Source organism: Cyrtonyx montezumae, unplaced genomic scaffold (genome assembly GCF_038088225.1).
Source record: "Cyrtonyx montezumae isolate F1298 unplaced genomic scaffold, pur_monq_1.0 scaffold_18, whole genome shotgun sequence".
NCBI classification, from domain to species: domain Eukaryota; kingdom Metazoa; phylum Chordata; class Aves; order Galliformes; family Odontophoridae; genus Cyrtonyx; species Cyrtonyx montezumae.
In genome coordinates this window covers 16,195,236-16,219,918 of record NW_027071914.1, presented here as the reverse complement: position 1 = coordinate 16,219,918, position 24,683 = coordinate 16,195,236, and the positions used below count along the sequence as shown (strand labels likewise).

Genomic DNA, 24,683 nt, shown 5'->3' with positions numbered 1-24,683 from the left:
CAGGAAAGGGTGGGACTGTGTGAGCCCCGGGTGTGTGTGACAAACAGGAGGTTGAGCTGCGGTGCTGCAGCGATGCTGAAGGAGCACTGAAGGAAACAAAGCTCCACAGAGCTCCCTGGCACGATGCTGGGTGGCACAGACCCCAAAGCAGCTGTGGTTCTCGTGCTTCTGTGTCTTTCTCTCCAGCCATGCTGCAGCCTAGGCACAAGCTCTGTGCACCATAGAGCTGAACTCATCCTCCAGCCCCGAGCCCTGTAAACGCGGTGGTTTTTGTGCAGGAACACCGGGAGATGTAGCACAGCCTGAAGCTGCAGTTGGTGCTGAGTTTGGCTTCCTGCAGGGCTGGCAGCGGGAGGTGTGGGCCCTGGGGGAAGGCACGGCACCCTGCAAGCAGTCAAAGCAAAGCTCTGCCCACGGCTGTGCTCCGAGGATGCCTTGAGCTGCCGGAGCACCCTCCAGCTGCCACTCAGCCTCTGCACCACTGAGAACGCGCGCTGCCCGAAAACAACGTAGCTGCAGCTCCCCTGCCCCTGCACGGGCATTTTCCACCCGCAAACATCTCGGAATAGGGCGAGACGAGCTCCGTGCGTGCACTAACGCTGCTCTGCTCGCGAGGAAGCCCCTTTCCACCCGGGGGAGGAAGGAGAGCGAGCAGCAGCACGCAGCCCTCGAGCATCGCAGCGCGGCCCCGCTGGGTACCACCGCCCTCTGCAGTCCCCGGGGGAGCGCGCAGCTCCGCCGCCTCGTCGGCCCCCGCCCCCATCCGGACGGGCTGCTTCAGTCCCCGTTTGCGGTCAGTGAAGGCTGAACCGATTTTGTAACCCATTCATCCGAGGGGAGGGAGCGGGGTGATGCTCCGGGCGATGGGAGGCGATGCTGCCGCAGCACCGAGGCCCGGACGTGCCGGTAGTGCTGCAGACAGACGAGCATCGCTGCTTTGAAAGCTTTTCTTAGCGCAGCAAGCCGGTCGGTGTTACCTACAGAATGACACGATTTCCCGTTGGATGCTATAAGCGGAAGCTCGGAGTTTGCTTTCAGGTTTGCGTTATCGCAAACGCTTGGAGCGCTCGTTCTGGTGCAGCATGAATCACGAGCAGAGCAGACCGCGCTGTGGCTTTGTAAAGCACCAAGCAGGAGATGTGCTAAGGGCTCTGGCAGCTGGAAGAGCTTCTGACTCAGCTCGGAGAGCGAGGGAGATCCGGCGCTGCATCCCCAGCCCTGAGCTCTGACGATGCAGAGAAATCGCCGCTGGGAGAGCCGTGCAGGCGCGACCCTGGGGGTGAGCCCTGGGAGCTCCCATAGCCGTGCTTTGGCTGCCACCTGCTCTTGGCACCGCTCGATTTCCAGAACCCGATAAGCTGAGCCAAACTCATCCAACTTTCAGTTTTGTGAAAGCTGGTGCGGTTTTCCCAGCGATTAATTCGCAGCCTTATCTCCAGAGCTCCCACGGGCTCAAGGAGCAGCGCTTTGATCCACGCAAGGGCCACGAGATCTCAGCTGCAAACCCACGCGTCGAGGCCGCCAGCTCGGCTCTGAGCACCACGATCCCCACGGTCACGCCATCACAAGGCACCATGAGCACGTCTCCACTGCACTGCACCATCTTCCCCGCGTGGGACGAGCAGTGCTCGCTGCTGCTTGGTCCCTCAGCCCTACAGCCGGCATTCCCCAACTGCTCTGAACACAAAGCGGACCATTCCGTCAGCTCCTCATAGGCATTCATCACCAGGACGCTCATTGTGGAGCTCCAGAGCTCGCTTCACCGCCTTCACTGTGTGCTTAGAGCATCTGGAGAGCACCTCCTGCTCTGCCACCACCGGAGCCGCAATTCACGCTCGATGTGATGTAGAACAGAGGGAAAAATAAAAGTTTTGGTTCATTATAATCTGCCCGAATCAGTTTACATTCTGGGACTTTACAAATCTGCCTTCCCAAATGCTGTTTCCTTGCTGTGCCAGGGAAGCCCACCAGCACAACGTCTGTCTGAGAGGCAGCGCTGCCTCTCTTACTGCTGGGGTCCAAAAGTAACGAGGGAGCAACCGGCACTGGGGGTGGGAAAAAACACAGCTCCAATAACTCAAGTTATCGGTGGGGAAAAGGGGAAAAAAAGGGGGGAAAGGGGAAAAAAGGGGAAAAAGGAGTCCTTCAGCACGGTTACGTGGGGTACCCGAGTGTAGGCGGGACGGACCCGATCCCAAATATGCCGTTATTTCCCCCAAATCCGCACCTGCCCACGGCAGCAGCGCCGGGCGGACCGCGAACCACAGCGACTGCGGTCCCGTCCGACCCCCGCCCCGCTCCCCCATCCCCTCTTCCAGCTTACCTGCTCCCCGCTACGGGCTGCGTGTGCCGCCTGCCCCGGGCCCCACTGCGGGGACATCGCCCGCTCTTTCCCTTTCGCTTTCCCTTTCCCCGCGGAGGAGGAGCGGCCCCGGCCCCACCCGCGCAGGGGCTGCGGGGGGAAAGCTCGGCCCCCGACCCACGAGGAGCGGGGGGGAGCCCGACGGCACCGCGCCCGTCCGGGCGCTCATCCCTATAACCCCCAGCGGCTCGGAGCTGTCGGCAGGGGAGGGTCCAGGGCTGCGGCAGATGAGGATGAACGGGGACTGCACAGCCCGGCTGATGGGAACCCAGGGGCGGATAGGATGCGCACAACGTCCCCCAACTCTGAAGGATCCAATAAGCAAACGGCATCGGGCCGTTTAACGATGAAAGCGCACAAACGTGGGACAGAAAGGTGACCCACTGAGCTAGGATTCAAGCGGCTGGAAGCTACTCAACTAAGGGAAGGAGGGGGGTACTTGGTCAAGGCACAGCTCACCTCTAACGTTTTCAAAGGGCTCCAGAATCGAGATCCATGTCCTAGAGGGAGCTGCAGGAAATGAGCTGTCACCTAAGAACAGTTTCACACCCTGCTGCTTTGTCTCCAGTGCCCACCGGAGGAGTACAAGCAGCAGCTCATCCCGCAGCCAAGCAGTGAGGTCCAGGTGCTCCGTTATCCCACCTCACTGCTACAGGAAACCTGTGGTTGGGAGGGAATAAAACAGGAGAGGAGTGGCTCAGGGTTTGCGGAGCTCGGTACAGACCCAGAGGAGCTACAGCCAGCAGTGAACCACGAAGCTGTAAGGACACACCTGCCCCCGGGGCTTAGCACTCGTGGTGATGTGCTGGCCTGGTGATCCCACGGGCCTTTTCCAACCTCGGTGATTCGATGATAAGTTTCTCGGCATTGAGTCTACAGGCTGACAAACAACAAAGCAGCTCTGTTACACAAATAGCACATTACAGGAGGATGCAACCAAGTACGAGAATACTTCATTTTAATGAGAATTCCAGGCATGATTTTATTCAGAATTTTACAAACAAGCATCTTTCCTATTAAAAAAATAAAAAAGGGAAAAAAAAAACCCAACAAACCAACCAGGGGGTGAGAATCAATTTAGTACAGAGTATTTACATTCTCAGAATGAATTTCCATGTCTCTATATACAAGGCTGTGGCCATTAGCAGCAGGTTGGAGCACCCAAAGGCACGGGTATGGTCACGCTGTGCTGCCTAAGCTGATCCTGTGCTCTAAGAAAGGCTTTACACCTGAAGGGTCTATTCTACAAATACTGAAGCACAAATCTAATCAGAGACGGTCCCAACCACTTCCTCAGGTGCTCCATGTGCCCCCAAGGAGCTGACAGAGGAACCCCTGTGGGTGAGGCCGTGAGAGGCTGTAAACAGAGGTGGGGACAGCTCAGGTTCAGATCAGCACTACGTATCATCACCTCTCAGAACTTCCACAACATACCTAAGTGCATAGAGAAAGATTGATGCTGAAGTGATGCTCCTCCTCGGGCTGACTGTCAGCAGCTGTCCCGAGCTGCCTGCTCCTGAACGCCAACACGTTACACCATGTTCTTGTGAGGGTTACATCAGAGTCAGACCAGAAGATCCTGGCAAACTTCAGCACTGCTGAGCATTGCTCTGAAGAAGCTGTGCTACTTTCTGAGTACTAATGCTAAGTGCTAATCTACTTTCTGAGCTAATGATACTCCCCACTTGCAAGCAAAGAAAGCAAAGTCACAGGGCTGTGCATCTCTCTCAGGGAGGTGAAAGAGCTGGGAATGAAGGGAGCCCAGTCCCCAAACCAAGGCCTCAGTGATGTCTCCTCACTGGAGATCCCACAGCGTGCAGCAGGTAACCTTCCCTGAGCTGAAATCCTTACAGGTGTAATGCAGTTCAAGGGCCTCCAGCATTTCCCAGGTGACACCTGAATGCCCAGCTCTGAATAACCCTGACTGCACCTGTGGTTTTACCACAGCCCCTCTCTCATAGGCAAATTCTGCCCCTTACAAAGCATCACTCTTCACTTGGAGGATAACAGGAGTGCTCTGAGCAGAACAAGGCCTTCCACAAGGGGCAGCAGCACAGACCCCGCATTCATTAGCCACGTTCAGTCTGTAAGTACTAAAATCCACTGTCTGTTACAGAAGGGACACTGGTTATCTCTCTGGGGCTCCATACTGGGGTTCAGCTTAGGACCATGCATCCCTCACCCACTGCATGCTATGACACGTTTCACCGCCTGGCTCCTGAAATCAGGTCCCAGTTCTGCTTCACCTCCCTGCAACATGCCTGCACAAATAAAACCACCATATGCTCTCTGCAAGTAAGGCACTGCATGACAAGGCTGCAGTCAGCAAGCAGCATTCAAAAGGGACAGTGCAGCACAGTGGTGCTCCAGAGGCACCACAGCCTGTGGGGAGCAGGAGATCTGACCTGCTGCCAGCACTGATGTCAGCCTTACAGCTGGGTCAGTCCCTCCATCCACTCCCCCGGATCAAACTCCCTGCCTGGTGATGCTATTAAAACATCCCCCGGGGTTCTGACTTCACACCACAACAAGTTCCCTGCTGCAGAGCAAAGCTCGAGGATCAGGGCAGGAGAGGAAAGTAAACAATGTAATACAGGACACTGTATTAAATAGATTGCTTCTGACTCGCTTGATTTTAAGATTACTGAGGAAAGAAATGAAATCTTGTGACACAGAGATTGCCATTGTAGCAGGATTAGTCACGATCAGGAAATTCCCCAATTTGATTGCACTAAAAAGCCAAAACAAGCACACAATAAACATTTGAATACTCAAGAACAAAGGCCTTGCTGTCGAGGCACAAGGAGGTGCATTACCTGTGTGCAACAGCAGATTAAAGATAACAGCTACAGGAGACACCCAGTGGGCTTCAGCAGGAATTTCCACCACAGACCACGCTTTGGTCACGCACATACCTTACATTTTGGGACACTTTCTGAAACAGTTTACAGAACAGATTCATGGGACAGGGCTGTTTACATTGGCAAATTCATGACAAGGGAGCTGCAGCTAAGTGCTTTGCCTCAAATTCCTGTGGTGAGGTTTCTTCTGCAGCACAAAAAAAGCTGCTCCAGATGCCCCGGTTCCTATCAGCCTAACAGAGGCATGGCACGTGAAGCAAAATGCCTGTGCTGACTCTTAGAGCATATTCTTACAATTGCAATGAATATTCTGGAAAAGGGGGGAGAACCTGACCAAACTGGCAGACAGAGTCATGGATTTGGGGCCTGCCTGCTTCCATGCACTGTCCTGACCTCTGCATGCTCACTCTGAGGCCATTACATGACGCACAGTGAAGCTTGCAGAATTCAGATTCTCAACTTATGGTCCATTTTCAAACCCCCCATTTGAAAATGAGGGCCCCACGGGATCATGTCTAACAGAAATGACATGAACCTGCTAAAGTTTTGGGATTTTTGTCCCCAGAGGAGTTGACAATGACACCAGCGAGTTTCCCTGTATCCCTCTCGGCCTGCAACCACCACTGATCTCCTTGCTGCATGCTGCAGTCAGAGCACTGAGCACGTAGGTGAGAGGATGCAGGGAAAGCAGTGACCCTACAGCCTGGTTATCAAGGACAGGGTACAGAGCACTGGTTAAGAAAAGCCTCAGACCAGCTGATGCTGCACGCTGGCACAGAGCAGCACGATGCCTCCGCAGCCCTGAACACAGCAATCTGAGTGCTGCTCATTTGGCCTCCACAAGACAGGACAACACACGAACAAGAGCCAAGGGATGAATGCCTTCACCACACTACAGTGCAAGTTCAGAAGGGCACCAACGAGACCACGTGTATGCACACATCTAAATAAGCACAGGCAATGCCAAGGGTGCAGCTCTGACCCCAGGACGGTCTCCCAGCAGATTTGTGATGCGATTTCTTTAAAAACAATCTGAACACAATTCACATTAACAGTTCCCAGGAGTGAAGTGAAACGACAGAGCTCGCAGATCGTACAGTTGGCACCCGAGAATCAAGAACCAGTGTCAGAAATACACTGTAAATGTTGATCTCAGGAACTGACACCACGAGGTCAACGCAGTGGCACGGATTACTGACAGTGTGTGCATGTGTGTGTGCAGAAAGGGCAGAACCAAGACAGGACAATCACTTCTGCCATCCACATTGCACAGACACCCAAACAGTTCAGAAAGAAAACGTCCAACGCTCCTCACAAGGGAAGAAGCTCATGCTGCCACCACCCTCTTCACACACAGATGAAACCTTCTGCATTGCTTAAAATAAATACGGCCTCGCAGTGGGCCACGTTCCAGTGTCAGGTGTAAACTATGCCATCAGAAAGTTGTAGCTGAAATCCAGCACTGGGTTCCAGAGGGCTTCGTCAGCAAAACCTCAATGCTGTGTTCTGTGCAAATCCATCCTCACAGTCTATGCTGAATCAGAACATACCAAGTTAGAATTCATTCTCAAAGGTCTTTCTTTGCATCTTTCTGAACCTGCTAACAAACTCAGCACGTGCAAAATCACTTGAGTAAGATCACAGAGGCACGTTTGCATAACCTTCACTAGAATAAATAAGTTTCCTGTCCAAAGACAGAAGTCAAGAAATCAGAAGTAATTAGCAGCTTTTTCTAGGTTTTTCAATTCTTGATGGGCCTTAGCTCTGAAGGAGACTCACAGTGGAGCCCAGCTGCTCCACCAGCCCTCAAACTCACTTTCAAGTATTGCTCAGCTCAATTGTACACTTACTGCCAGAGGTCTCATCAGACACTGCTCCATGGCATGAACACGTTAAAACATCTGGCTGAAAGATCAGTGAAGGCTACACAGTATTTATGGTCGTATAAAAAGAGAATATAAGGAACACAGTGTTTAAATTAATAAATAAGGTTAAAATTGCAGGAAAAAAAGTGTTGCCACTAGCCCTTTCTAGAATGAGCATCAGGAGAAAATCCGTTTAACTTTCAGTCCACAGGGAAGCAGGCAGTGTCATTAAAAAGCTGTGCTCTTAAAAATCTCTGGATTTTCTTCTTCATCCTTTGAATTCCTTTTGGCACTAGATGCAGGCCTGTATTCTAGTCTGGAAAAAAAGCAAACAAACAATAAAAGAGCAATCAGAGAAAGAAGGCTGATATCCTGAACTCTGCTTGACATTACAGACTAATGCTCTGCTGACTTCAGATGGACAGCTTCTTTTCTAACAGTGCTTAACATATCACCTTTGCAAGGCCAAACTCTCAATGCTTTTTTAAGGTCAGCAGAAATCAGTTGGAAGAATTCAGCAGTACTTGCACCACATTAAGAATGGAGAAAGGTAAATTTATTTGTGACAGTTTGGTATTGCAGAATCACTTAAAACACACAGAATAAAAATGAAGGCCATTTAACTAAAAATAAAAATCCCCCTTTCAACCAGAATTGTTACCTCACCATTGTGGGTTGAACACATTTTTGTCAGTGTACCAATTAATAAATTCATAAAATGTCACTATACCTTTAAAAGCAAACATACAAAGCAAAGTCTGTCCTTCCTATCTCTCTCCTGCCAGTATCCCTTCACTGCAACACTCCAGCTGTCTCACGTCTCAGTGATCCCAACAAGATCTGCAATTGCACACACAAATCCAGCTCCTCATATTTACTCCCCACGCTGCATGCACCACGTCCAGGCACCTCAGAGAGGCACCCCAGCAGGCTGATGTCACAGAAAATGCCTTCCCCCACCCTCTGCCTTTCCCCCAAACAGCACCCTGTAGCTATTTCCTTGCTTAGGTGCAAATGCTGGGGGTGGTGCTGCCTAAAACCCTTCTTTTGCTGATTTTACATTCCCTTTCTTCCACATCAGCCCTGCCCACCAGTCCCTCATAGGGCTGCTGCTAGCTGTCCCTCCCCTAGTTTAAGCTCTCCTTATCAGGTCAGCCCCCCCACCAGCAAAGATGCCTTCGCCCCTCTAGTGCAGAGGATTCCACCTCACTCCAGAACTATGTCCCACAGACAATTCTTTGCAACTCTTTAATCACTGTTATAATTCTTATAATTCCTTTAAAAATACAGCCAACTTTTGACCAGCAGCTTCTGTGGTACGCAGGTATATTGCCCCTTACCTGTGCTGTGACCTCACCAGCCTCTACAGAACTAGCCTTTCCTGCTGCCAGTAGGCTTTAGAGCAAATCAAGTACTTTAGCAAGGCTCTATAAATGGGGACGTATGCAGAGGCACGCACGTAAATTGAGAGAGGAAACAGATGTATAAAAATCAGAAGGCAATACTTACCCTTTCACCAGCAGCATCTGATCAATTGTGTCAGGAAGAGGCATACCATAGCTCTCTGGCAGAAACAGAGTCAGAATTCCTGAGAGCACAGTCAGGCTCCCCATCAGGATGTAAGGCAGGAATCTATCATAGGCACCTGGCAGAATGCAACAGAAGCTAGCACCACTTCCCAGTCACAGACATTTGTAGTCAAGTACAGCTCTTGGTTAAAACAAAAAACCCCACACAGCCCAGCACCCAAAGCAGCTGGTGTCCCCTGTCCTGCACCGTGCTGCAATGGATCCTAGACCCACAGTGCAGACACAAGCACTGCAGTGCTGGGAACACCCACAATGTCTGTGCAGATGAGACTGTTCAAGAATGAGGGCAAGTGAGCAGAACTGATTTTGTTTCAGTTCATTTCAGTTGCTCTTTGCAACTAGGTCTTGCACTGAGATACAGTTCTGCCCTAAGCCTTGCAGGCAGCACTGGAGCAGTGCTTTCCAGCCACCAGCATCCCCCCCCAGCACATTCACTTACCAAGATAAGCAAAATAAGGTGAGAGGATGCTGCCAAGCCTAGAGGCCATGGAACTTGCTCCAACTCCCATGTTTCTCACTACTGTTGGGTAGAGCTCAGCTGTGTAAACATAAACCATTGAAAAAGCAGAGGTGATCCCAAACTTTCCTAACATCACCAGGAGAATTGATAGGGCACGAATATCTGAAATCAAAACACAAGAAGAACTTCAGTATAACTCTCAGCAGTTCATGATAGCTGGTAAATTTCTTGTGACCGTGTAACTTTTGTCTAATTAACTGCATTATCTGGTCCACACACGTATGGATAACTTCTTTCTTTTAAACTAAGACTTTTAACGTTGTCTCCTTCCTCTTGAGCAGGTTGAAAAATGAGTACAACACATCAGTAACTTCCAAAGTTCTCTCAAGATTTCAGGGAGCTGATCCTGGTTATTGCAAACAATGCCACACATTCCTTTTTAATAAACTGAGCAAAGTTAAGCATTTGAATGAGTTATTTCTGTCTTGCTACTCTGGTTTCTCCTTACCATTCCTAGCTACCTGTCAATTCTACAACGCTGAGCTGGCTTTTTAACCATGACAGTTGGATGGGAAAAATCAAAACAGATCATATCAGTTTCCAACTAACTCTGGGAAAAAAAATAAAACAACAAAACTGATTCATCCATTACCTATGTGAAACAAACTCATTCTGATTTATTTACTCTTTTATTTGTAAAGTGCTAAGCAACAAGACTACTCCACCATCATATTTGACCTCCTCATCAGATAGAGCCTATAACCCTCAATCTAACCACCCTGAAGATGTATACTGTTTGATATCCAATAAACAGTAACTTTCCCTCCTCAGATTTGTCAAACATTATTTTAACTATGAATTTTAACACAGTGCAAACATCTTTGCTTATCAAAAATGCTTCCACGTTAACTTTCAAAGAGACAGCCACTGTCAGTCTTTTAAGAAGCAAGTTCTGCAGCCTTCTGGTAACCTCCACTTAGGTCCTTGGAGTTCACCAGAGCACCCTGGCACAGATCTACGCTAAGGCAAAACTGGAGTATGGTATTGATCCAAACAGATCACAAAACCAAAGGCCCATCTTTAAAAACGCATCTGAACTGGTATATTTTGTGAGCTCCCAGTGCTGGAGCACTGAGAACTAAGGAAGAAAGGCAAAAACAGGAAACATATGTTCATATTTAGTCCCTTTCAGGATACTTTTTCTCCACATCAGCCCGATGCATGGCACTGGATTTCACCTATCGTGTGTGTGTGTGTGAGATCGACTAAGGATTCCATACCTGAAGGCACCAGCTGAATGAAGAGAAGCACACAGCCTCCCAAGAACAATGCAGCAGCCATTGAATACCGCCGGGGGAAACTTCGAAGCAGCAGCCAGGAGATAAAGTAGGCTGGAACTTCAATCACTGCTGAGAGGAAGCAGTTCACATAGACGTCTCCATGCAAGTTGGGTGTGTCCAGAGAAAGTCCAAAATAGCCAACGGAGATTATCATCCTAAAAGAAGAAACACCCCGTCACACTGCTCTTCAGAATGTTCTGGTCCTTACCCTCCCTGCTGAATGAACTCAGACCAAAGGAGTATGGCATCCTGGTAGATCCAAACAACCTCAGATTTTCTCTGCCATGCCCGAAGTTGGCAGGATACCATTCAAGTTGTATTTACATGGCTCTGTGCCTGGGTTAACAGGACAGAGTTAAGATGGCACTGTTCCCAGACACTAAACGGTGCCATTGCCAGGGGAAGCACACAAGTGTCTTTGGAGATAAAAATCGACACTGTTTCAGAGATACTGGGAAAAGGAGTTTATGCTTAATGAGCAAGCAGCATGTGGTAAATAAGGATACTGCCTCAGGATGTGTCCAGGTGCAAGTCTGGCACAGAGCACCCAGCACTTCCCTTCCCATTGCATTTATGTTACAGCAGAACCTAAAGCAAACTCATTACATGGCATTAAGTGTATCACTGAGCAAAATAGTTTTCTTTTCTTCTCACTTCACATGGGAACAACCTTCATGGTTCAACTGCTTAAAATACACTGCCTAGGATAACAGAGGGTAATCCCCTGCTGATGTGTATGATGTACCAGTAAAAGCTATTATCTTCAAAAGCAGTTCCTATGTGGTGTTTTCCATGGTGCTGCACAACACAGGGCTTTTAGGAGTTACTTTTATATTAAACAAACTGACAAACCTATTTGTTCTTGCTGGATCTCACTTCTAGTAGCAGTTTGCTTTAGCTTATTGCACCAATTACACCCTCTGTAGAGAATTTCAATTTACAACTCAGAATATACCATGGGTATATATATGAAATGTTGCTGTGAATCAGCATAGGATACTTCGTATTTTGGGAAGATTTAAAAACAGATCAAGCAACTGACAAACAAGGTAAAAACAGTTTAAAACTAGCCCAAAGCCACTCAATACTTTCCTGCAGGATCTCTAAGAGCACTTAAGATATGCAGCTGACAGTCCACAATGTTGACTCTTTTTTTTTCTCATTGCAAAACTCTATGTGGTAAGAAGCCCTTCAGCATACGTACCAAAGAACCTACATAAACAGAGTGATATCACTTCAGGCCATTGCTTCTTGAGCTGGCCAGTTTTGCCCATGCCTCTTTAGAATATTTCAGTGTTCAAAGGGCAGCTCCTTATTGTTTTACTGCTCCTACATATCCCAAACCACACTCCTGCTTACCACAGAAGCACGGACATAATTGTGATAGTTAGGATATTTCGTGTTCTCATTAGATCCAAAATGGTGTATGTCTGTTGGCTCTGGGAACTCAAATCTTGCAGCTGAAAACAAGCAAACAAAAAGCATCAGCATCCCACAGGTGGAACAGTTGTGAAGATGAGCCCACTGCCTTGACTGACACACCAGTATTCTGAGAACACCTGGGACCATTCTGGTACACTGCAAAGCTGGAACAGGTGCCTTGCTTCTAACCAAACGTGTATACAGGTGCAAGAGACAAGCATCTGTAAGAATAGTTGCTCCTTCTTAAAGTCACTTCACATTTGAGCTGAAATCAGTAAGCACTTTCCTTAGGCTCCATAAAAGCAGCTGCTTATTTTAACTTTTACCCTTGACTTACAAAGCAATAGCTTTAATTTGCAAACTTAAAGACTGAATTCCAATGCAGTGCACTCACCACTTTACACATTTCTGAACTCTTTCTGCCTGGCCTACCTTAACATCCTCCACTCTGTATTTGTTAACTTACAACACTTTTTCCCCCAACACATCAGACCAGTTCAGTGGAAGAAGTTGGATGCATTTCAGCACACCAGTGAAGAGATAGAAGCGATTATTTGTTAAACTTAGTTCCCCATCAGCCTCTCCACCTCAGCTAGGTGACACACTGCAGGTTAGCTGTTGGAGAGTGATACGGAGCTCTCAAGTCTTGTCCCTCAACTTAAGACGTCTATTTTCTCCTCCATATCTTGCAAGTATGAAGTTTATATAACCTCTGCAGCCAGGCAAACATTATTTCTGAGCAATATTTTGTTCTGGGAGAGAAACCAGCATTCTATTGCTCACACACTCCAAAATTCAGTGCATTTGCCTTTGTAAATCACAATTTTCTCTTAAAGGCAAAACATTTCTTTACATTTGATAGCTTTCACACTCTGCCTGAACTTAAGCCTCCCCCAGCACAAGCTGCAGCAGCTTCTCAGCTCACAGCCCCTTCTCTTAAATCACATGATCTTTCCTCTGGGTTTTCCAGTTCTGCCACTCTTTGCTGCCAAGAAACCAACAAACAGGAAACAAGAAAAGAAAAAAAGAAAACCCAAACAAACCACAAAACAAAACCAGGAACAATGCAAAATTTATATAACCGATGAAAAAAAGGGCCCCACCTTCTAGCAGCTGCATAAGCAGATAAATACAGTCCCCTATCAGGACAGGACAGAGCAAGAAGCTGTGACCAGGGCAGGGAAGGCAATCAAACCTGTCACCCAAACCTGTTTATTCCCCTCACATCAGACAGTTCATCCAACCAGGCCCTACTGACACCCCACGGACCATTTGTGATCAGTCACCTGCTGGCTCCAAACTGGTTTCCAAATCCAAACTGGTTTTGTAATCCCTGATACTAAATACTTCGGAGGAATACTCTTTGGGCAGCAGCCCTGGGAGCTCCTCCATTCCAGCAGCACGACGCCTCAGGGCCAGCACGGTTCTGAGAATCCTGCTGCAGCATGAACATGTTTCCCAAAACCTCAGTGGGAAGATGCCAGCCTTCTTCAGAAAGCAGACAAAAGAAGAGGATAAACAGACTGCTGATGAAGAAGGGTTTTGCACAAATTCTTTTGTCACAGCACAACTCATTAAAAAAAAATAATTAAAAAAATGGCTGGGAGTTCTGCATTTAAGCAATCACCTGATAATCTAGTTCCCTTTTGTTTGAGTGGTAAAGTGTTTCTGGAAGTTGATGTGCTATGATTTAAACTCTGTGATCAGAAATAAGCTCTCCAGTCTGCTCCAGTCCCCCTCTGTCCAGTGCTCCCTGGGGAAATGCCCGTGTTCTGCTGCTTCAATAATCCAGCCCCACTCAGAGATGGGGAACAGATCAGTATTTCTTTCAAAGAACAGAAGATGGAGACATTCCAGGGATGATGACCTTAACCAAATGTTGGAGCCAGAGCTCATTTTCTGTTTTCTTGCTGGCACTGGGTGAGTCTTCATGCTTAAAGCAAGAGAAGGGAAAAGAAAACAAGAACGAAACAAGGGTCCTTCCAATGAAAGGCCAGTGCAAAAGCCATCATTAGAAGGTCTGTGTTTTTCAGGCATTCTCAGTCTGTTCCAGCAAGATCCAAGGATGTCTACCCTACCATCCAGAATTTAGCCTAGATAAGTAGGTTTGTCTGCACCTTGGCTATCTGCAAGCCAAATGAAGCCTTTTCAACCTCAATAGCAACACATTTGAGTTTAATGGCTAGACATTTGGCTCAGACAGCCAGAAATGAGAGGTTTTGTAAATCAAGTGAATATTCAAAGACAGGAACCATCCATTTTCTTCTCAACAACTAGACAATGTCTTGCGTCTGTGGGAATACAGCTGAGCAACTGTGCCCAGATAGACTCTACAGATGTGCCTAGACATGTGCCCATTCCACTGGATTACACAAACAGTTTGTCTATGTGAGAATAAATGAATGTGGAACTCAATCTACAGCATAAGGGCACCAACAGCTCAAAGATACCTGAAGGAAACAAGAACAATTCCGAAGAAAAGGATGGGAAAGAAAAAAAAAAAAGATACAGCTAACTACTCCAGCTCAGGAAGGCTCAAGTTCTGTTCTCCTCTACATGGAGTAGAAATTGAACTTAAAGAACATTATTTCCAGTGCCACCAGCTAGGATTAGTTTTCTATTAGAGCAGGCAAGCATAAAATCTGTTCAGAACATTAATAATATCTGATTCTGCGTAGTCCAAGAAGATCAGAAGGTGGAAGAAAAACCAAGGAGTAAGAGACCAGGAAACTCTGAATTCCTTAGGTGCTAAGGCATACACTCCTCGGTGCAAAGTGGCCAGGTCTCAGATGTCTGGAAGACCCAAAGAAGTGAATCAAAGAATTGAATTAGACTGAATCTACAGACTTGCTAAAAGTAGGCCTTATAGCCTGAGCAAACAGGTAACTTTAGGAAGAAACACAGGGACCACAGAAATGCATGGACCATCGAAGATAAGAAGAATGACACAATGGTGGGTAGGGCTGATGTTTACAGCACAATGGAGGGTCCAGAGAAGATAAGTGGAGCTGCTGTTTGCAGCTCAGTGGGGGAGTGAAGATAAGGAGGCAGATCTGCTGTTGCAATATAATGCAATCCTCTTAATGGTTGGAAATTTACTCTTAGCTTTAATCCCATGACCACTGGAGATGTCAATCACTTCAGTTGCTTTTGGAATTTCTGTCCATGTCCTCGGAATGTGATGAATATTTGTGTTATGCCTTTAGCTGTTTCTCTCTCCGGTGTGCATGTCTGGTGGAACAATCTCCATACACACAGCGCTGTAATAAAGGGAATACCTGCTTGACATAACTCATTGGCATGTCAAGTTATTTCATTGGATGTCTCAGCTTCAGATGCCATTTGACAGCTGCCTGGGCTAAGGAGATCCACAGCATTCAGAGTCACTGGGATAAACAAAACTTCACTGTAATTTGCTGGCTTCATCTGGGATGATTCAGATCACAAAGCAATAGGCAAACCAAATTAATAACACTCCCTTCCAAAAATGTGGTTTAAATAGAAAATAAGGCTGCTAAATACATATAAAAAAATGATATTTTCATTGGAATGTTGCATGGGATTGGAACAGCAAGGTCTTTCCAAATCCTAACACGAACAGTGAAATGGTATTTCACTTTAAAGCTTTTCAGGCAAAGGATGAACTTCTAACCACTTCAGAAGAACACGATACAGTGTGGGCAAAACTGGAAATTAATGGCTCTCCATAGATACTAACAGGTCCAGCAAACAACATTCATAAGTGACTCCTACCTCACTAGGGTCAAAGATTACATCTGGGGCCGGAACACCATTCATTTTTGCAGCCTTTCGGATGATGTCTTCTGCTTCTTCAAATCGTCCCTGAGAGATCAACCATCGTGGAGATTCTGGAATGATCCTGTAAGAAAGATTCAGAATTCAGCCAGGATTTCCAAAGCATGTGTTGCTGCAGACAAAAACACGTGTTGTTCCAGGCACAAAGTGCTTAAAGCTCGACACACCTTGCAGAATTTAAAGCCAAGAATAAATAAATGAATACATCAGATTTACAAGAGCTGACTCGTAGGCTGAAGGACAGACTAAAACACACTCACGTACTTCAAAAAGTACAAAACAGCTGAGGAATGATTCAGGGGGAAAAAAGAAGAGTGACAAAAACATGCAAAGTATGGGAAAAATGGTTTAATTAAAGAAATTCAGAAAGGTGAATGCACAAAGCAGCATTCTGTACACGAAGAGGCACTGGCTTAACGATTAAGGCACATAAAATCACAGCTCGGCTGCGTGTGACTGTTTACAGAAAGTGAAATCTGCGTGGGTCTCGCTGCTTCATTTCGAAAAGCCAGATGCAAAGACAAGTTTGTGTAAGTGAAGAAACACCACCACCACGTGGGCGACTTGATCCCTGCAAGTCCCATCACTGAAAAGCACTATTTCATAAGCTATGGCAGGAAACACTGAGGTCGCACAGGCGTGCAAGTAGTGCCCTACAGCTACAGTTCATCAGCTCTGTGTCATCATGCCACCTCCCAAAATAACTGCTGTTTCATTCTGTCTTCATTTCAGGCCTCACCTAACACCTAGCAGGTACTATCTGGTGCAGAAGGATGAAGGGTGGGTTTTTTTCTTAGTTTTTCTTTTTCTCCCCCTCTCCCCCTCCTCCCTTTCCCATGTACGATCACTTCATTTTCAAGAACCCTCAAGGAAAATGAAGACTAACCTTTTCAGACAGGGATGACTGACAGAGCTGCAGACTTGTGGCTAAAGGACTGGGAATGGCAAAGGACACAGCAGCCACTCTTCTCCTGTCCACTCCCAAGTTCCAGTGCTAAAGCCTGGCTGACATCTGGAGCTTAAAAACTCATTGATGAGATCTTCTAACAACTAAAGTCTTCTAATTTCATTATACTCACCACCAGAGCGGGATGAAGAGCAGCCCAGGTAAAGTAAGTGCCAGCAGCAGCATCCTCCAGTCTCTGATGAAATAGGCAAACAGTGGCAGCACCATGTAGCCAAATGCATAGAAGATGCAGACACCCAGTGTGCAGTACAGCAGCCGAATGGATTTGCCAAGGATTTCTGTGCCTGTTCAAAACAAGAGTGAAGATTAGTATCCAAGCATAACAGCAACCAAAGAGTTTACACAAATACCTTTAGGAATCAGCGTTGATATACTCTACACGGGGCAGTAGGGAACACAGCACTGCAATATCGGAGGCACCACAGATCTGCTTCGTGTGATGACCCTGCATCAACCCAGTAATTATAAGTATGAAAGGAAAACAATCAGATCACATAGTATTTCTGTAGCTAGAAGTTCGCCAACTCTTCTGTTCTTCTATGATTTTATGATCTGCTGTACCTAAAGAGCTACAAACCTTCAGATATACCAGGGCTGAACTTCAGCTTGATCTCCATAGGGTCTTCTGCAGCTTATGGAGAGACGAGCTTCTTTAAAGGGTAATTCAGAGATGCCTAAATTAGGCCCTGACCTGTTAAACCTTCTGGAATTTTCTCTATTAGTTGAAACACTTGAATCCTCTGGTGTACAAGAGGATGTTTTAAAGGGACAACACTATATTTTTTTCTTTTACAAGTTTGTACATCAAATACACAGCTAGGGCCCACAGGGGACAAGACAAATCCTTTCTTTTTTTTTTTTTGGGGGTGGGGGGAGGAGGTTGTAGTATGGCAAGCCATTGAATTAATTCAGACTGCACTCCTATCAACTGTAAACTTCCAAAGAGAGTGTAAGTCATCCATGTGCTGCAAGGACCAACTCTAAACAGCAATCCTTGTCAAAACAAACCAGCCCTAAGCAGGGAAGCACACAGCACAACAGACAGCATCCTGTGCTCAGCAGGACGTCCATACCAAGAACAAATGCTGCCACGTAGTTTGAGATCTGTCCCATGCCGACCAGCAAAAAGAACACCGAAAACATCTCCCAGTTGGTAGAGAAGACCTGAATGAAGCTGAAGATGGTCTGCATTGCCAGAGTTGTGAACAGCACATTCTTCCTGCCAAGTCTTCCATGGATTAGATGAAAAGAAAGAACAGAGTGAATTAAATCTTCAGAAAGAAATTGCTCATATGTATACTTAGGGAGATATAAGACATCTGCAGGAAGCAAAGAGAAAAGCAGATGCACAACTACTCTAAATACTTTAAGAGATCCACTGGACATGAGAAAATTATATTCCAAGGACCACAAGTCAAGTCACCCTTAGGTATGTGCTGAGGCACCACTTATTCCTTTCTAACAGAACGAGCAGGGAAACAACTCACTGTCAGCAACATTATTTAAAATGTAAAAGCAATAACAGATGCTCCACCTCCAGAAAGCAAACAGTTCACTACACAGATCAGCATATAAAAAAAACATAACTAGGAAAACGTTTCTAAGAAGTGTCTCTTTCTTGCACTTTTTGGCATAAATACAATTTACTGCAGAAACAATTACTCTGAAAAAATAAACTGGTAAATACAACAGCTACCAATAATGCCTGTGACATCCTGGTCCAAGCTAAGACATTTGCTCTATATGCTTTGTGTACATACAGATTGGACAGTCACAGTATTGGGACGTGCTAGTGGTCACAGAAAGACACTCGTACCAAGCTTCACATGCAAGACCAGCTTGCAAAACACATCAAAGACCTGGTGCAGATACTTTACTTGTCTGAGAGCTGTCCTGATATGAAAGATCCAAGCAGCACGCCCACAAAAAACAGGGAGGTACTCATGGGCCCCTTCCAATCGTTGTCACACACCAGATTCCACTGGAAGGAGAAAGAACATGGAAGGCTTTAAATCAGCAGCATTCCCCCTCCCTCCTCCTAAGCATCTTGACTGAACCCAAGGGAAACATGCCCTCTGGACAGAAAGCTTCCACAACAGAAATGAATAACCACCTTAAGACACAGATGTAGCTTGACAAAAATAACAGCAACTGATGCTGCTCAGCAGAGGCCAAACGTCACCAGCTCCAATCCCACTTCAGATCACCCATCTGAGGCCACACCACCACCTTGGGTGTAGATCCCTGTGCTTTTCTTTGCACAGTGGCTGACATGGTTCTCCCCCTACATATATGCAAGTAAAGATCACTCCCAATTTCATCATACTCAATTCATCTTGCTTTTAATAGCTCTGCAACCCTTCAGCAGCTGTATTCCTGCTGGGTTTGCAAGGCATCAGTACAAACCTCAAACCTTCTCCTCCAGCATACACTGAACCTTTCCATTAAAAACTCACATTTCTAATTTAAGAGAAATTGAACAACGTAGAGAGAAATCTCTCCTCTTTTATTACACTTTAATATGGTTTTGAGAGAAACTGGAGACTTCACTGCTCATCGGGGACCTCACTGCAAAGCATGGGTCTGCGCCAGGGACCTGCAGAGCCCAGCTCTCCAAGGAAGCATCAGGCACAGTGTTCAGAACACAAACTGAAGCACTCACCAAGCAAAACATGGCTTACAAAATGAAAATAAGAATTGGCAAAAACAGGAAGATAAAAAAAAAGACACCTATTAAATGAAGACTGCAACAGTTTGCACCCCTTACTCACTTTGGTTTGATTTTTCAGAAAGAGCATTCATGTTATTTTGTCATCTCTGCCAACAGCTGTTGTTGAAAGAGTCTTAATTTTGTTCTTGTTTATTGAGGATTAAAAAAAAAAGTGTGTAAATACCAGGAAGTACCAGAAGAAAGGGGAGAGCAGGGCCACCTCTCGCCCCTCCCTCGCTGCTGGGCCCTGCCTGTAGCTGCCACTCCTCAGGTCCTGCTTGCTCCATGGGGTGCTGAGCACTTGAGGGGAATTTGGAGGCCACCAACACTTCTGTGACAAGGCCAGGTCCTGCTCAGTGCTGTCCTCCAGACAGCTCACAGGTGTGGATGTGATGATCCTTCTGACCACGATATTTTATGACTATTAAAATAATGCAGATTAAAAGCTGCCATTTAACTGTGCCTATGATTAAACCTGTATTTATCCGACAACACTTGTAGACTGAAGAATGTTTGAGCAGCTCTCCCATGACCGCTCATACAGCCTATGCCAGCCAAGAAGCTCTGGCAAAGCTTACCTAGTGCCTTGGACACACACAGTGAACAGTCACCACCAAATTCATAACAACCAGAAGCTTCTGTGGTTATTGTATGTCTCCCCATGATGGTTTTTATCGGGGAATCAACCACCACTCCCAGTAGAAATCCTGCACTGATTCAGACTCACCTACTGCATGAATCCTTTCCACCAACCACTGGAACCAGACACGAAGCTCAGGTTCACCAGCATGGTCACTGAGCCCTTGCTGTCCAGCTGATCACTGTGCTCATCAATTGGCTGTTTGTGGTTATTAAATGTGTTATACTGTCATGGCAAGTAAAAGCATACTGGTTTCAGATGCTGCTCTGATTACCATCTTGTTTTTCTGTCCACTCTACTTACACAATTACAGCAGCTGTTACGATGAACCAAGCACTTGTTCATCAAGAGGACTTCAGTGTAGAGTTTCCAAGGGACAACTACCCAGGTTGTGCAACACCACTTATTTATAGCAAAAAACTCCACGCGTACAACCATCAGAACAGACAGATTTTCAGGTCTGTTACCTCTCACCCCAGTCAGTAAATGAATGAAGTCCTCAGCTTTTTAATGAGTCACCAGACAGGTCGACACTGTCCACGTTGATGGTGCCATCAGTCCTCCAGAAGCACTCTGCAGCCGTACCCTTCCCTGAACCGTACGCTGCCCAAGAAAAGGTTGCTGAAGCATCACAGTTGGAAGGCCAGAGAGCATCCCAGGAGCAGTTACTGATTGATTCCTGCTGCTCAGACACAGCACGCTGTGACCCAGTGCTCCAAAATCATGTGCTATTTTCATTTCCTGGTATCCCTTGAGTAAGCAAAGCCTTTGCCCCAGTGGCTCAGATAAGGCTCACCTCAGCAAGGTGCTGTGGCTCTGAACTTTAAGAACACATTTCAGCCTTATTCCAAGAGCAGCCACTGACCCAGCAAAGTGTCAGCTCCACGCTGCTACCCAATGGCTCACGCCATGGTGCAGAGCTTCCTCACAATATTATTTTAACTTTGGAAAAGGATATCCTCTGTTGCAGTTTAAGCTTATCTTTTTATACAAACAGCATGCAGTACTTTGGCTGGGCTGTAAATGCTTCCTGCAGAGCTCATCAGCTCAGGGTGATGTCTTCACAAGCAGCCTCACACTGGCTCTTCAAAAATCCTAACTCTCTTTTACATTGCACAGCTGAACAGCTCTGCGATATGTACACACCATGAAAACCACTGCATTTTTAAAGCATTTCAGTACAGTTGCTATTCACATTCAGTTATGAGCTCAAAATGAGACTATTAATACTTAATTTTGCACCTACAAATCGCTTAAAGCCTCAGTTATTACTTATCTATGACACACTTGTAGCTGTGGCAGCCCCTGAGATGGAGAAACTGTTGACATCGACCCGAGCCAGAAAAATCCACAGTAATCGCCCTGCAGTAACAAAGAGGATGTGCTGTTTGTAATGGACAAGGAATAATGGAAGTCTGGGTGTGACTTCCTGCATAGGAGGAGACCACATGGATGTGAACAACGGGGCAAGCAGAGCTGAACCTGGCTCACCTGGCTTTGATTCGGGCCTCCACTGCTGGCTCCCCTACCAGGGAAGCTTGTGGAAATTAAGACATCTGTCATAAGCCTGCTCTTTCAAAACAACACAGCCCTCATCACCAACAAAAAGAGAACACTGAACCTTTAGTCACACAGTGTGCTGCAGGGCCTGTTTGTGTCACTGCAGGCATCACCACTGCCTGGTGGTCTGGCATCGCTTATTCTCAAGGGTCTGCCAGCATGGCATGACTTGAATCTCTGGTGTAATGGAAAACTCAGGGCTGTCATACGTGCATGGAAACTTTCCCTCTCTGTGTGTTCATAAAGGATCCAGAGCCTCAGCAGCACGCCAGGCTTCAGGATGCTGCAGTAACTCCACGATGAGCATCCTTCCTCTGCAAAACCAGCCGGTGACACACGTTAAAACTGCAACAGGCATAAAACGTGCAGCTCTGGACCACAAAAGGATGCCTGCACTGAGCTGATTTCAACACACCTGTAAAACCAAAGATGAATGCATACACAAAACTCTTCGTCTATTTAAGCATCAGTATATAAGAAATACTCCCATTCTTGAGTACGTAAGTATTGTCCCAAAGTAAAACCTTTTCATCATCCAACCTATCTTCGTGATGCGATTCTTCTAGATTACTGATGCTCGAAGTCACTGCTCAGTTCAATCCAGGCTTTCACAGACAGCACTGGAAGAGGAAGTTGGCCTTTCCCCTTAATTACCCCAGATAATATCTCTTCCAGCACTGCACACAGACTCTTATGACTGCATTCTTTTTATTGTGGAACTTGGGGAGGAATGGTTACTTGGACTAAAGAAAAGCTTTTCTTATGCCTCATGATACAGCATATCCAAAAGTAAAGGATGAAAAAGGATCCCAGTCCAGAGGAACTGGTTAAATACTGCAGGCTGGCTAACCACGCTGTGTGTGTCTCTGCTGGAAAAAAGGAAGGCTCCAGCAAATGAAAGAGAACTGAATGCGTTCAAGTCTTCTCTGCTAAGCAGGAACAGAACTGAGGGCTTTCTCTGGAGTCAGGAGGGATTTGTGCAAAAACCTTCCTTTAAAAACGCCCCATCCCCCCTCCCCGTGTCAGCTCCAGAAATCTGGGACAAAGGTCCTCATGATTATTCAACAAGTTCAGGATATGCAACCAAACACAGCATTAGTCAATCATGAAAGCCACAACACCAGGCCAGCAAATTAAACGAGTTGAACTGAGAAAACCTGCAAGTACGTGAAAGGCCACAGCCGTTGCAAAACTGGCTCTGAAGCATAATATTAAAGGGGAAAAAAAATACTGCCTCGGTGCACAGTCTGGGCAGCCAAACACTACCTCCCCCAGACACAAAACTACTGCCAAACCACGCAGAGCAGTCTAGCAGAATGTCAGCAGCTCCTGCACTAAGGGCATCTCTCCCACACTCTCTTCCCTGCTCTGATCCTTCACCTGAGGAGGATTTATTTATTCTTTGATCATTCAGTGCTCAGAGCAGCGTGCAGGCACTGCAGGCTTGAACATCCATCTGTTTGGCAGGGAGAAAACCTTGCTACAGCTCTGCCAAGATTGCTCCCATGTACAAACAGGAAAGTGGACAGTACAAATGGTTAACAAGCCTTCTGAAAGGACCTATCTGTGGTTTGAAATCTGAGTATTTCCTTGTGTCTTAAGGCAGCCAGTGCCTGTGGGTCTGCACAGCTTGCATCTGACACAAGGACAACCAACACAGCCTCTGCCTGGGGGCTCTGCTGCCAGGACACAGCCGAGCTGAGTGGGGACAGCAGGTGTTGGGCTGGTATGCAGCAAATTTGGGGTCCTCTGCGGCACAGCACGGAATGGGGCTTCCCTGCTGCACCCACATGATGAATTTCTATAATAAAGTAAAGGTGGCAGAAAACAAACAAATTCATTTGATGTACGAGTTCAAAGAGACATCCTTGAACCACCACCAATAAAGCCAGCCAAGCCCGTTGTTCCTGGGCCGACCCTTGCTCCCCGTCCTCCTGCAGACACCGGGTGACACCAATTCAGCAGTTACTGCACACAAGCCGAGACAACTGCAGCCGGGGACCGCTTTTGCAAATGGAAGCAAACAGAAGAGATTAGCTTAGATCACACACCAAACACAGCACGGCAGATTTAAAAGCAGGAGTGCCCTCAGGACCGCTGAGAACGGCCCGAGACGGCACCGCCCGCACTCCCCGGGCAACACAGCGCGGACGGCGCGGGACGGCTCCCGCAGGAGGACGGCTGCGGTCGGCACCGCGCTGAAACCCACCACACGAGCCCGACCACCGCTCCACCTCACCTCGCTGACGATGGTGGAGCGGTACACGTCGCGGCTGTACTCCCAGCCGTCCAGGCACGGCTCCTGCTCCAGCTCCTCCAGCCGCACGTCGGAGCCGGGCCGCAGCCCCAACGCCGAGAGGTTGGCGAGCACGTCCAGGCGGTAGCGGTGGCAGCGGCTCGGCTCCGCGTGTCCGCCGCGCGGCTCCAGCGGGATGCTGGCGTTCCGCCACTCGTCGCTCAGGTTGGCTCCGGGCGGCACGGCGCAGCGGTGCTCGGGGACACCGGCCAGGAAGACGATGGACAGACCGTTGAAGCCGTTGGGGACGATGCTGGCGCTGAGTAGGAAGAAAACGACGCGCTGGAAGCGGCCCCACTCGCCCAGGAAGGCGGTCACCTCCTCGTAGTCCCGCATGGCGCGGCCGCCGCTACCGACGGGCGGGAAGCGGCCGTGCCCGAGCAGCCCAGCCGCCGGCCGAGCGCTTTGCCATGGGCCGGGCCACAGCCGGCGGGGGAGAGGCCGAGGGGTGGGGTTAGGAGGCGGAGGGACCCCAGGTAGGGCCGGGCGCTGCTGCTCAGCCCGGCCCGGCCCGGCCCGGCTCCCGGCGCGCGGTTCCCGGCATGCCCCGCGCCCGGCACGGAGGCGCGGCGGGGGCTCGGCCGGAGCGGGCCGAGCGAGGAGGGGCCGCGGTTGTGGTGCCCGCTGCTGAGTGCGCGTTTTGAGTCACAGATATCCTCAGCTGTGTGATAACAAATCCATACAGCCGCATGTGCTGAATGGTGCCCCGCTTAACGGAACAAGGGGAGAAAATGCGATGGAAAAAGGGCTCGGCAGACGATAAGGATGGGGAGGTCCCACCTGCTGTTGTGGGCA

General features: G+C 47.8%; 1 protein-coding gene across 1 annotated transcript; it reads right to left on the bottom strand.

Moving 5' to 3' along the window:
- Positions 1-6,499: 6,499 nt before the first annotated feature.
- LOC136047607 (organic cation/carnitine transporter 2-like) lies at positions 6,500-24,407 on the bottom strand. Its single transcript, XM_065734867.1, has 10 exons — positions 23,832-24,407; positions 18,560-18,663; positions 17,756-17,910; positions 16,795-16,966; positions 15,653-15,779; positions 11,837-11,937; positions 10,418-10,632; positions 9,117-9,299; positions 8,598-8,733; positions 6,500-7,404 (listed from the first exon to the last, which is right to left on the bottom strand). The coding sequence occupies exons 1-10, from the start codon at positions 24,222-24,224 to the stop codon at positions 7,317-7,319; spliced, it is 1,674 nt and encodes a 557-aa protein (XP_065590939.1). The 5' UTR covers positions 24,225-24,407; the 3' UTR covers positions 6,500-7,316.
- Positions 24,408-24,683: the final 276 nt, after the last annotated feature.